Source organism: Miniopterus schreibersii, assembly GCF_964146895.1.
Source record: "Miniopterus schreibersii genome assembly, chromosome: 8".
NCBI classification, from domain to species: Eukaryota; Metazoa; Chordata; class Mammalia; order Chiroptera; family Miniopteridae; genus Miniopterus; species Miniopterus schreibersii.
Genome location: NC_138109.1, coordinates 8,115,401 through 8,128,802, shown reverse-complemented (window position 1 = coordinate 8,128,802; position 13,402 = coordinate 8,115,401). Strand labels below are relative to the sequence as shown.

Below are 13,402 nucleotides of genomic sequence, written 5' to 3'. Positions count from 1 at the left end.
GCACCCATTCCTCTCGGGGGCTTGTCTCTACTGTTCAGTTATCAAGGTCACTAATTCCTTCCAAGTTGCTAAATTCAATAGCCCAGGTCAGGAGCCATCTCACTTGACCTCTCACGAACACTGAGCGTGGGGTAACCTTTCTCTTTTTTACAAAATATATCTTTATTGATTTCAGAGAGATGGAAGCATCAATGATGAAAGTCGTTTATGGGCTGCCTCCTGCACGCCCCCTGCTGGGGATGAGCCCGCAACCCAGGGACTTGAACTTGGGTTTACTTGGATCCTAGGCCTGATGCTCAACCACTGAGCCACACTGATGGGGCTAATCTTGCTGCTCTTTTTGAGGCATTTATCCATTGCCTTCCAAGATACCAAACACCTATTTTTCTGGCCACTCTGATCAGCCTTCTCTGCTGGTTCCTGGGACTTCAGAGACGCAGCAGTGCTTGGACTTGGGGTCTCACCCTGTCTCATGACTTTAAATCCCATCTGTTCACAGTAGCCCAAGGTAGAGAAACAACCTAAGTGTCGGCCAGCAGATGAATGGGTCCAGAAGACGTGGGCTACACCGTTGGCCCCCTGTGTCTGTGGGTTCCACCATCGTGGATACGGAAGACTGACTAAAGCTCCAGCATCCACAGATTCTGGTATCCACAGGGAGTTCCTGAAATCAGTGCCCTGTGGATACAGAGGGATGATCACACATATAATGGAATATTATTCAGCTTCAAGAAGGAAAAAAGTCCTGCCGTTTGTGACAACGTGGATAGACCTGGAGTGCATCATGCTAAGTGAAGTAAGACAAAGACAAAGACAGACGCTGCATGGACACAGGCCTGTGTGGCCTTCGCTTAGCTCTTCATTCGCCTGTGCCTGGGTTCTCTCATTGGGGGGGAAAAAATGGGGAAACAATAGTATGTGACCCCATTGAATTAGTGTTAAGTTTGAATTCATAACTCAGTATGTGTCACTTATAACTCAGTGAGTGGAATCTAAAAATAGACTCACAGAGAAACAGGAGACCGGTTGCCAGGACTGGGGAATGAGGACAGTAGGGAGCAGCTGGTAAACATACAAACTTCTGGCTGTAAGATCAACAAGGTCTGAGGATCTAATGTAGAACATGGTGACCATAGTTGAGAACACTAGATTGTGTGAGAAATTTGCTGAGGACAGTGTGCTCTCCATCTCAGGAACACATCTGTGCTTTTCCATTCTCCCTTTCTTCCCCCGGGCACTTAACCTCTGCCTTTCCTCCCCGCAAGCTCCAAGGGCCCTTCTGCCTCCCTTGTTTACTGAGCCTGTGCAGCCCAGCTGGCTCACTTCTACCACCTCTGGAACTTTCTAAATAAACTTCCTCTTCTGATTTGAAAAAAAGTTTTGCTAAAAACAAGTCCTTCTATATGTTAGAAAAACCTAAGTAATGGTAAAGCTATAGAGAAAAACAAGGAAAGGATTGTAACAAAAAAATAGCCCTGGCCGGTGTGGCTCAGTGATTAGAGCATCAGCCCGCCCACCGAAGGGTCCCGGGTTTGAGTCCGGCCAAGGGCATGTACCTCAGCTGCAGGCTTAATCCCCAGCCCCGGTGGGGACGAGTGTGGGAGGCAACCATCAATGTGTCTCTCTCACATTGATGTTTCTCTCTTTCTCTCCCCACTCCCTCCCTTCCACTCTCTCTAAAAACCAATGGAAAAGATATTCCCAGGTGAGGATTAACAACAAAACATTAAAAATATATATATATTGGGTCCCTGCCCTGGTGGGGTAGCTCAGTTGGTTAGAGCATCACCCCAATACGCCAAGGTTTCCAGTTCGATCCCCAGTTAAGGCACATACTAGAATCAACCAATGAATGCATAAGTAAGTGGAACAACAAGCTGATGATTCTCTCTCTCTTTCCTTTTCTCTCTTCCCCTCTCTCTCTAACATCAACAAATTTTTAAAAAAATAGTGGGTCCCTCTCAAAGAAAGGGAGAAGATTGTCAGGGGAGTCCCACGGGGTGGGGCGAAGGAGAGAGTATTGTTTCCTTTTGACGTGGGTGATGCTGTACAGGTTTGTAATGATTTTTTCCGACTGCAGGTATGTGCATTATGCATTTTATATCTGCTAAAGTCACAACTTTTAAGGTCACAATTTTAAAAACTAATGTATCTGGGAAGTGAGATTAGGGACCTTCATATTTTTAAGGAAGTGTGATCCTAGTGGTTGTGGGCATGGATGATGCAGTTTAGTTCCTGCACTCATATTGTACCTTTCCTACCAGTTTTACAGCCTTGGGCAAGTCACCTACCCACCCAGTGCCCGAGTTGCTCATCAGTAATGTAATCCCAGGGCGGTGAAGTAGGGCAGATAAGGCGTGAGGAGCAGCAAGCATTCCAATATACTTAACGCCATTAAACATAATAAGTATCAGTTTGTAAATGAAGACTGGCTTCATTTTTTTTTTTTAAGGGAAAGCAAAATTTTATTGAAGGAGAGAAGAGACAAAAGCCCTCGCCAGCAAGAGGGGTCCCGAACAGGTAGCTCAAGACTTGCTTCTTGTGTAAGGTTGAATTTATAACTTAGCTGTGAAAGAAAAGAGGCCTAACAAGCACAGGGCATGGTGCCCCCGAAACTGCCCAGCACTTACCTGAGCTCCATTCATCTGACCCACACCCAAGCCAGGGGCCAGCAGAGGCAGGCAGCAAGCCCTCTGTAGACCCGGGGAAGGGCTCCCAGGAAGTACGCCCAGAGCACCAAGTGTCGCTGCTCGTCGCTTCCTTCACATGGGAGGACATGGCCTCTGAGTAAACAGAGGGAACTTCTGCAAGCCTGTGTCCAAAAGTCACGCTAAAGGCATCCGTTGGGGAAGCTCAACTGCCAGAATCGAGAGACCTTCTGAGACTGACATGCAGAGGAGCTGAGATGGAGGGTGCCAGCAGAGCGCGCACATGCTGTAGGAGGGCGAGCAGGGGCGCCTGGCCCTACCAGTAGGCCCTGCTCCTGGGCTGTGTGGCCAGGTTAGCCCCCACTCACCTGAGCTTTGTTCTCTTATTGGGAGAAACGGAGAGATAGTAGTCTTCACCCCATTGGGTTTGGGAAAGAGTAAATAAGTTGATGTTATCTAGCACTTGGGGCAGCGTCTGGCACAGAGAAAGTGCAGTGCCAGGTAAGGCTTTGAGGATTAGCTCTGGGTGAAGCCAAGCTGCCTGGGGCCTGTGGCTGCAGAACTGGCTCCATCAGGGAGGTTCGGGTCACCTTGGGCCCAGGGCCCAAGAAGAAGGCTCCAGCTATTTGAAGCAGGGATTCATACTAGCGGACACTGCCAGTTCTCCAGGGCCCACCCTGTCCCCCTGGGCATCAGGGATGGGACACAGCCAGGGGAGGGACCTGGCCCCTCTGCTAACACAGCCTATTTCTTTTAATGTGGATAAGATTTAGCTGTTTTACTGAAGATCTGTGTTTTCCTCGTAAGAGATGCTGGACACTTTATGAACTGAGGGACAAAACCTAGTATGCTGCCAGCAGGAAACATGTAAAGTCCGAAGTGTAGCCCTCGGTTCCCAAAGGGACTGCAAACTTCTCAAGGAGGCTGCTTAGAGGATGGATCTCGTTTGCACCCGCTCCAAACACCTTTAAAATCAAGCCCTGGTGCCCTGGCCGGGTGGCTCAATTGGTTGGAGCATCGTCCCATAAACCTAAAAGGTTTCATGTTCGATTCCAGTTCTGGGCAAACATCTAGGTTTCAGGTCAATACCCGTCGGAGCTTGTACAGGAGGCAACCAGTCGACGTTTCTCTCTCTCCCCCCCCCTTCTCTTCCTAAAAAAAAAAAAAAAATCAGTAAAATAAACATATCTTTGTGTGAGGAGCAAAAAAAGAAATTGAGAAAAAACTCAAGCCCTGGGGCTCTGACCCCAGAATGAACCACTCCAAGGAAACCTAAAGCTAGTAAATGACCCGTGTGAAAGAGGGCAAGCCAAGAGGGATCATTGCAGGATCCCTATATGGAGTAAAAAACGCCCTTGGTTTACAATAGACATAGATTCTTTTTCCATAAGAAGCACTAAGAAATCATCTCTTCGGCTTTCAGTAGGTGAGACTTTACGTGGAGGATTATAGCCATGCCCGGGTGGGTTAGGGAGATGCCAAGCCGATCGGGCCTCTGAGGTTTCCGCTCAGGCGTAGGCCTGGGGACTGGGAGCCTGAAGCTATGTGGCTCCGCCTAGGGGCTGAGTGACTTCCTGCAGGTGCTGTCCTTCCACCCCCAGCCGGGTTCCACCTGTCCCTAGATGTTGCTCAAAATTTATACTGAGAACCTCGTCATTACGACAGAAGCCACGCAAGGCCAGATAATTCTACTTTTCTCACACATATGGTAATAAAATGCTGGGGTACAATTATGTTTCTCAAGAGCCGTGGAGAAAAATGAGGGTGGTTTCATGCATCAAGTAACTGCTGTTTCAAGAGCCAAGGGCCCTTATTTGCTAGAGATGCTTAAGGGGGAGCCCCGCACAAATGTGTGAGCTGTCGGAGCACCGGCAGAAGGGGATCCTAATCATTGCAGGATCTGCCCATGAGTAGGCTTCCCAGAAAAAGGGCTGCTTTCTAACCAAGCTCTGGCCTGGCCAGAGATTTGGGTGAAACGTCCAATGTTCATCTAAATGCTCAGATCTCTTGGGAAACAGCTGCTTTTCTTCTGCATCCGTACAGTAGCACAGGATGACCTGATATCAGTGACAAAGGTCCTGAAGAGGGTTCAGACCTGGTAATGGGGAGAGACCTGGAGCAATACACCATGAACCCCATTTCCAGGCACTCCCTAGCTGTGTGGCCTTAGGTAAGTGCCTTGACCCTTCTGTGCCATCACATTTGTCTCCTGCATTCTGATAGTATTGCTAGGTCTTCTATAGCCTCCTCGATGCTCTTTCTACTTGTTCTATCAAGTCCTCTGACAGGAGTGTTGAAATCCCATCTATGATAATGGATTTCACTGTTCCTTTCAGTTGTCAGTTTTTGCTTTGACTCTTTTGAAGCCCGATTACTAAGCACATACACAATTAAAATTTTTATGTCTTCTTGATGAAGTGACTCTTTTATCATTAGGAGATATCCCACTTTATTGTTGATTGTATTTCATGTTTGAAATCTATTTCTCTGATATCAATATGGCTACTACAGCTTTTTTATTAGTGTTAATACTATATATTTTTTATTTATATATATATTTTTGTATGTGTGTTTATTTTTGTTTAAAATATTACAGATGTCCCTTTTTCTCCCCAATGACCCATTCCACCCCTTTGTACCCCCCTATATTTTTATTAATCAGGGTTCTCCAGGGAAACATAACCAATAGGATGTGTGTGTGTGTGTGTGTATAGAGAGACTCTCTGATGATGAGATTATGAGGAACTGGCTGGCATGATGTTTATGCAGGCTGAGATGTCCTGCGGTCTTCAGTCCCTAAGCTGGAAGATCCAGGAAGGCTGGTGGTGTGATTCTGTCTAAGTCCCAAAGCCTGAGGACCAGGGGAGCCCGTGGTGTAAATCCACACCCACACTGAGGAGGGACATCTACTTTACTGAGTCTACCAACTCAAATGCTGACCTCACTGGGAAACACCCTCACAGGTACACCCAGAAATGTTTAATCTGGACACCCCGTGGCCAGTCAAGTTGACACATAAAGTTAACCACCACAATCATCTTCTGTCTTTTTAACTTTCTGTCTCTATATTTAAAGAGGGTTTCTTGCCCAGCTGGGGTGGCTCAGCAGTTGAGCATCGACCTATGATCCAGGAGATTGCAGTTCAATACCCAGTCAGGGCACATGCCCGGGTTGTGGGCTCAATCCCCAGTGGGGGGGGGGTGCAGGAGGCAACTGATCAATGACTCATCATTGATGTTTCTATCTCTCTCTCTCTCTCTCCCTTCCTCTCTCTGAAATCAATAAAAACATATAAGAATAAATAAATAAATAAATAAATAAATAAATAAATAAATAAATAGTACATTTCTTGGGAACCTTATACACTGTTGGTGGGAATGCAGGTGGGTATAGCCACTGTGGAAAATAGTATGGATTTTCCTCAAAAAAATTAAAAATAGAAATGCCTTTTCACCCAGCAATCCTACTTCTGGGAATATATCATAAGAATCCCAAAACACCAATCAGAAAGAATATATGCACCCCTATGTTCATAGCAGCCTTATTTATAATAGCTAAGATCTGGAACCAGCCCAGTGCCCATCAGTAGATGTGTGGATTAAAAACCGTGGTACATGTACACCATGGAATACTATGCGGCTGTGAAAAAGAGCTCTTACCTTTTGCCACACCCTTGTTTAATTGATAGTCTAGTTCTATGAAAACCAGATGGGTCCTGGAGGACAGCCGGCAGCACACGCAGCACGTAGTAGCTTCAATTACAGATAGGGTGTCTTTTTATTTACTTATTTTTGGTGGTAAAATACACATGAAGTTTACCATCTTAACCATTCTTAAGCATACAGTTCAGTGGCATTAAGCACATTCACATTTTTGTGCCACCATCACCACCATCATGTCCAGAACCCTTTTTATCTTGCTAAACGGGGAGTCTGTTCAGCTCTGTCCCCGTTGAACAGACTCCCCCTCCCCAGCCAGTGCTGGCACCCACCGTTCCCAGATGCAGGGGCCTTGCTGGAGCAGATTAACCTGGCCTCAGGAGTGTGGGGTGAGGCTACTGACAGACACAGGGAATCAGAACCCCTGGAGGTGGGACCTGGAAACCTGCATTTCATGAGCTACCCAGATAGGTGTAAAGGGGGGGAAATGCCACCAATGATGACAATGTTTGTGTAAATAGCTATCTTCTCATATATAGCTCATAATGAAGGGATGAGAGAATGGAAGGCATGTATCTGCTGTCATTCGAGCAGATTCAGTCCATTTTGGGCATGTGGGCTTTCCATGAGGCTTATGAAAATTAAGTTTGGGGCCTGCTCACGGAGCAAGGACATAGAGGCACAGAATGTTCTGGGAGCAGAGGGAGGTGGGTTGTCACCAAGAAGCATTTCTGTATAAGTGTGTCTGGGATGCGATGCCAGTCTGCAAACAGCCTTGGTTTGATGTGACTTACATTTTTGTTCTGAGTAAGTATTCATTTTCATACTAAGTCTGTATTCATAATTTTATATTACGTTTCTTATAAAGGGCCTCAAAATGTAGTCCCGGCCCTAGCCAGGTGGCTCGGTTAACTGGAGCATCCTTGGGTACACCAGAGGGTGGCGGGTGAGACTCCCAGTTGGAGTGCATGCAGGCACAGCTGATCGATGTTTCTCTCTCTCTCTCTCTCTCTCTCTCTCTCTCTCTCCCTAAAAATAAACAAACATACAAAAAAAAAGTAGTCCCCACAAAACCTCGACCTGCTTCTGATTTCTGAGGTCTAGAATGGTTCCTTGTTCTTTAAAGACTTTGTCCTGGGCTCCCTTAGGTTTTTAACATACTGAACACCAAGACAGAACCAGCAGGGGGTACATATTCAGCTTGAAGTCTCCCTCCTTGGCTGCCAGGCCAGGGAACCCCTCATTCACAAGTGGGGTCCTGCCAACAGCCATCTGGGCCATGCTCCCTGCTGCCCCCAAATGGATCTCGGGTAACAAGACACCACACCTACATGTAGGGTGTGGCCCTGGTGCCTTTCTCACGCTCCTGAAACCTTTCAAAGCTTTATTATGGCTGCTTTAAGCACCTGGGGCTTTTCCAGGGCCTCTCAAAACTCCAGGCGAAACCAGCTGCTCACTGGGAACCCACAGTAGGTGGTTGCCTTTCCCACTTTACATGCCTGGGCAGTTCTCTGCAGGGCAGCCACCTGGCTGCACAGGGACATCCACACAGGGGCTCACACACTCAGCACCCCAGAGACAGGGCCACACTGGTAAGGGGCACAGACAAGTAGTAGAGCCAAGGAAATAATACCACTGGACTGGCTAGAACAACCTGGTATGTGTGTTTTTAAAATATATGTATATATATACACATACATACATACATACATATATATATGTGTGTATATATATATATATATATATATATATATATATATATATATTGATTTCAGAGAGAGGGAGAGGGAAAGAGACAAACATCAATGATGAGAGTCACCGATTGGCTGCCTCCTATAGGTCCCCTACTGGGGACAGAGCCTAAAACTTGGGCCTGTGCCCTGGCCCGGAATCCAGCTGTGACCACCTGGTTCATAGGGACACTCAGCCACTGAGCCATGCTAGCCAGGCACCTGGCATGTTTTTAAAAAGTAAATCTGGCCTTGATGTTCAGAATAGGAGGTGACTGCACATGATGGAGAAGGGCACCTCTATCCTGCCACCGGCTTCAGTCACCTCAAAGCACGGTGGGGAGGGTTCTGCAAAGCCCGGGTTTTCCCAAACCTAGGTCATTCTGCTCTTATTCCAGATAAACCAGTGGGCAGAGCAGAGCAACTTGTAAATATTGACTAGAGGAGGTCTCCTTGGCAACTGCTCTTTATCCTTGATCATGGAAACATTTGCCCTCTCCGAATTAACTGATGCCAGGGGGATGGGTGGCGCCTGGCTCCAGCCCGAGTCTCCCAGACAGCTCAGTGCTCTGGTTGTCCATGGGTCACTGGTACACTTCACCCACTGATTTATAAGGAACATGGGGCCTTTTCCTCCAACCAAGTGTGATAATCAGACACAGCCAGTCATGGGACCGTGGCAGAAGGGGCATCCCAAGAACTGGCCATTGGGTACCATGTGGGCCTCGTTAAGTATCATGAAATCCTCCTGAGTGAGGTAGCCTCCCTCCCACACAGAAAAAGCCCCAACGGCCCTGTGCTCACCTTCGGTATCAGACAGAGCTCTGGGAATGCCAGGGGAGCTGCCAGGAAAGGGTAGGTGTGGGCAGGTGCCCGTGGAGGAGGGTGCTGACTTTCCTATTTCACAAGCCCAGTCTGAGTGCTAGCCGAGGCCCTCTGGGCAGCTCTTGCATATCCCTGCTGGGAAGCTGGCTTCTCATCTCCGGTCCAGAACCTCACCCGTCTGGACCTACCTCAGCTTCCTGCCAGGGCTGGCTGGCTGCCCAGCTCAGGTGCCCCGGAACGCCTGACCCTGTGAGTCACTGGCCTATCTACACACCTCCTCCCTGACTGCTTGCTTTATACCTTGGTTGAGGTCAGGTCAGTGAGAGTCACAGAGCTGGGGACCCAGGCGGGGCTCAGAAGCAAGAAAGTGGCAGATACAGCTGGAAGGAGGAGAGGGGCCTCTGGATGGTCAGTTCTTACAGAGTTTAAACCTGTATAGAAAGTTCTTACTTAGAGGGACAGGAGCCAGTCCAGTGTATGCTGGATGTTTCCGGGAGGAAACTCCAACTCACATGGTGGGTGTGGGCCTGTGGGTTGCCTGCGCCTCCTCTCCTCGCTCCTGGCAGCTCAGCAGACACTGCTTTCCCTGCTCTCCATACCCTCCCCCACTTTTGTCCTTCTGGGAGCACAGGCCAGGTGGAGCAGATAGTCAAAGTGATATTAGGGGCCCTGGAGTGGGAGTTGAGGCAAAGGCAAGGCTGTCCAGGGTTCAGTACATCATGGTCTGGTCACATCACCTGTTCGTTAGCCCACCATGTTTATTGAGCACCCACTGTGTGCCCAGTGCCTTGGGGACAGAGGTGCATTCAGCCCTAGCCCTGCCCTCCAGGAGCTTACAGTCCAGCCAGCTGGGTCCACAGAGGGGGGTAGGACAGAATACCTTGCTGAGGGCTCACCCTGTTGTCTTAGCAGTGGCTTCTTCAATAACACCCACAGCTTCCCACGTCGTGCCATCCAAATCAGTGCTGATGTCATCATGGGTTCAGTGACACCCTCCCCCCACCCATCAACTCCTCTTGCCCCTAGTGCCCTGGTCCCTAGCGCAGGCTGTTGGACTAGGCACTGGGGGAAGGACTCCCACCTTCTCAGAGATGCTCAGTGAATCCTCATGAAATGGTGGGACTACGACTGACAGTGGGGCTCCTGCCTTGTCTTGGGCGCCCACTCCTGGGATCCTCAGGCCCCTCCCGGAGTCTTCGAAGGCTCTCCCGACTTTCACAGGGAAGAAAGAAAAGTCTTAAGGACAAACTTGTTCTAGTAACCAAATCTGAAGAGCAACAGGAAGCTGTTTGCAAGAGAAAATGAGGAAAGGTGTTTCCTGGTCCTTAACATGCTGTCTGTCATCCCTTGAATTTCTGCTGCTCGGTGACATGGGCCATGCTCGCTTCCTGTTGGCACTGTCTCTGTGCTGGGCCTCCTTCAGGCCACAGGGCACCTTCATCCTTGCCCCACAAACCAGGTTAAATTAATGCTTGGGGAAACAAGTCCACCTAACAAAGCCCTCCCCTCTCACAGCTCAGAGCCCTGGCTGCACTCAGTCTCTGTAATTGGAGGCTTTGGACAGGAGAGCCCAGGAGTGGAGGTGATGGCTCCCCGGCCTGCAGAGCCCCTCAGGTCATTGCTTCTTTCTGCCCAGAGATTCCCAAGCAGAGCTGGAGAGGAGGTAGGCCCAAGAAGGGCCGGGAAGGCAGTGACCAGTCAGAGCAGAGGTCATCAAGAGCTCCTGGTCCAGCCCTTGGGTTGGCGCCAGTGCAAGGACAGGTGTGCTGGCTGCCTGGGCAGCTGGGGCTGGCCCAGGCCTACAGCCAATTCCACCGGCAAGGGTGGGGGGCTTCAGCCTCCCCTGCAGCCACCTGCCCCTTCTCCAGCCCAGACACCCTTATGTCTTCCAGCTGAGTTCCCCTGGCCTTCCGCCTCCCACACAGATCACAAACATCGGGGCTCTGGCCTGATCCCTCGGGGTGGGAAAAGCAGTTGCCACCAAGAGCTTCCTCAGTCCCCAGGGACAGTCAGCGGGGCCCGCGGACCGGCCAGTGGGCTACCAGGGCCGCCAGAGGCCGGGGCCGCAAGGAGGCGCAGGTGGTGAGGGCACCGGGGCCGCGGGCGGGGCGGGCGGGGGTGGGCCGCAGGAGTCCTCCGCGCGCCCGCCGTCGGGGGTGGCGCCGGCCGCCCTCCGCCGCAGGTGCTCCAGCAGGCGAGCGCCCAGCGCGGGCTCCAGGGCGCGGCAGGCGGGCAGCGCGCGGCTCACGCGCGCCAGGCACGCGCGGTAGCCCTCGCGGTAGCTGTCGCAGGGCGCTGCGGACGGAGAGGCGCGTGAGGCGCGGGGCGAGGCGCGGGGCGCGGGGTGCGGGGCAGGGCTGGGGGTGGGGTCACTTACTGGGGGCTGCGGCCAGGCAGGAAGACGGAGGCAGCTCCTGCAGGAAGCGCACGGTCATTTCCAGGATGTCCGCTTTCTCCAGCTTCGAGTAGCCGGAGCTCTGCGACAGTCCACCAGAGAGAGTGGCAGAGAAACGGACAGTCAAGACAGATCTCCAGCGGGCTGCCTGAGCACCGCGCTCTGGCCAAGATGCCGTGGGCCACGGCGCGTGGAGGGTGGCTCCCCGGACTAGACCCACTCGGGCTCGGTCGTGCGCGCCGCGTGGAGCCTCCCGGCCAGTTCCTGGGCAGAGGCGCTTCGACCCTCCCGCCCTCCTCGCCTCGCGCCCCAGGGCCCCCACCCCTGACCCCCCGGCACTCACCTGCCTGCCCAGCAGCGGCAGGATGAGCCCCTTGAGCTGCCTCAGGCTCTCGTTGATGCGCGCGCGGCGGCGCTTCTCCAGCAGCGGCTTCAGGCTCTGCGGGCGGGCGCGGAGGCCGCGGTTACGCGGGTCACAGGCTTCGCCCCCAGTCCCCAGTCCCAGTCCCCAGACCCCGGCTCCTACCTTACGAAGCTCCGCCGGGTCTCCGGCCCTCCGAGGCAGCCCCATGCTCCACCGGGAAGCGGCGCCGCGGCGGACCTGGCGCGTGGGAGACCTGCGAGCGCCCTGGCGCGGAGCGGAGACCTAGACCCGAAGGGAGGCGCCTGAGTGCGCGGTCTCACGGGCGCCAATGGGAAGCGCCACGCCCGCAGCCCGGCTTTAAGGAAGCGGCCTCCCCCGCCCCGCCCCGCCCCGCCCAGTCCCGGCGCCTGCGGGTCCCACCTCCAGCCCCGCCTTTGTTCCTGCCCCGGGGAGGAGGGGGGAAGTTGAGGGGGACGACGGCAGAGCCCTTAGGGATCTCGCTCCAGCCCGTCGCGTCCCATCTGCGGCCGGGTCCCCGCCCGGAGCGCCCCCCACCCCGAGCACCTGCAGGGGTGTGTGGGGGCGCCGTCGAAGCCATCGCTGCCCTGACCCGCCAGGCAGGTGGGGCGCGGATGGGGCCAGGCCTCGCCTCGCTCGGGCTGCGATCCCTCCTTGCCCAGAGCCGACCTCTTCATTCACTCGGGCTCAGCGCCTCCTCTGAGCCCTGCCCTAGTTTGGGCAGGGGACCCGGTGGCGGCAGGACTTAGGGAGCGCCCACGCGGGTTTCTGTTTCCCGGAGGGACTCGACCCACCAGTTGCTCTGCGGACAGAGGGTGGGAGCAGAAAGGAGAGAGGCCCGGAGAGAGGTCTCAGCTTGCTCATGCCCTGGGCACTGGCCGAGGCAGGACTAGGCCCGGGTCAGTGGACTGCCTGGCGGGGGCCCTAAGGACTCCGTGGAATCCTTCTGCAGCTGGTTCCCCGTCCTCGGGTTTGCTTGTTGTTGTTGTTGTGTGTGTGTGTGTGTGTAATTTTTATTCTAGAAAAAGGGGAAGGGGAGGGAGAGAGAGAGAGAGAGAGAGAGAGAGAGAGAGAGAGAGAGAGAGAACGATGGGTTGCCTCCTGCACGGGATCGAACCCACAATTTAGGTATGCGCCTTGCAAGGCTCCAACCAACCGAGCCGCGCCGTCCCGGGCCCCGTCCTCTGCTTTGAATGGAAAAACTGAAGCCCAGAGAAGACCCGGCAACCCAGAGCCCTCAGAGCTCATTTTCATTTCAACTGGCGCCCGCTCCGTTCCTCCCCGCGGGACCGAGGGCGCACACGTGACCCGCAGGGCGGGGAGGTCTCGGGTGGAGGCTCCAGGCGGCCCGTTTTGGCCCCCGCGGCCACCAGGCCCGCCTCCTTGACGCGTGGCCGTTGGTGCAGTAAACTCGCTGGGCGTCCCCCGCCCATCTGCTCGGGGCCGCCCTCCCCGAACCGGCTGGCAGGGCAACGGCCACCCCCCCCCCACCACCACCCCCCACCCCCGGCACACTTTGACTGTTTACCACCTGGCCGACCCAAGGGCGGGTGAGGGTGGACCCGCCTAGGCAGGCCTGGACGACGCGCCCCGGGGCGGAGCCAAAACAAGCGCTGTCCCGGGTGCTGGACGTGTCCCCACCCCCGCTGCCAAGCCCTCTCTCCAGCCCCATCCCAGATGCTCTCCCCAGGTCCTCCTGCCTCGTGCTCCCCCCACAAGGCCCGAGAAGACCAGCGTGCCTGTCAGAAAGGGGCTCCAAGCAG

General features: G+C 53.2%; 1 protein-coding gene across 1 annotated transcript; it reads right to left on the bottom strand.

Moving 5' to 3' along the window:
- Positions 1–10,900: 10,900 nt before the first annotated feature.
- Positions 10,901–11,860, bottom strand: HES2 (hes family bHLH transcription factor 2; the record flags this gene model as incomplete). Its single annotated transcript, XM_081144303.1, has 4 exons — positions 11,784–11,860; positions 11,601–11,696; positions 11,240–11,339; positions 10,901–11,157 (listed from the first exon to the last, which is right to left on the bottom strand). Exons 1-4 carry the CDS (start codon positions 11,826–11,828, stop codon positions 10,901–10,903), a joined length of 498 nt encoding a protein of 165 aa, XP_081000429.1. The 5' UTR covers positions 11,829–11,860.
- Positions 11,861–13,402: the final 1,542 nt, after the last annotated feature.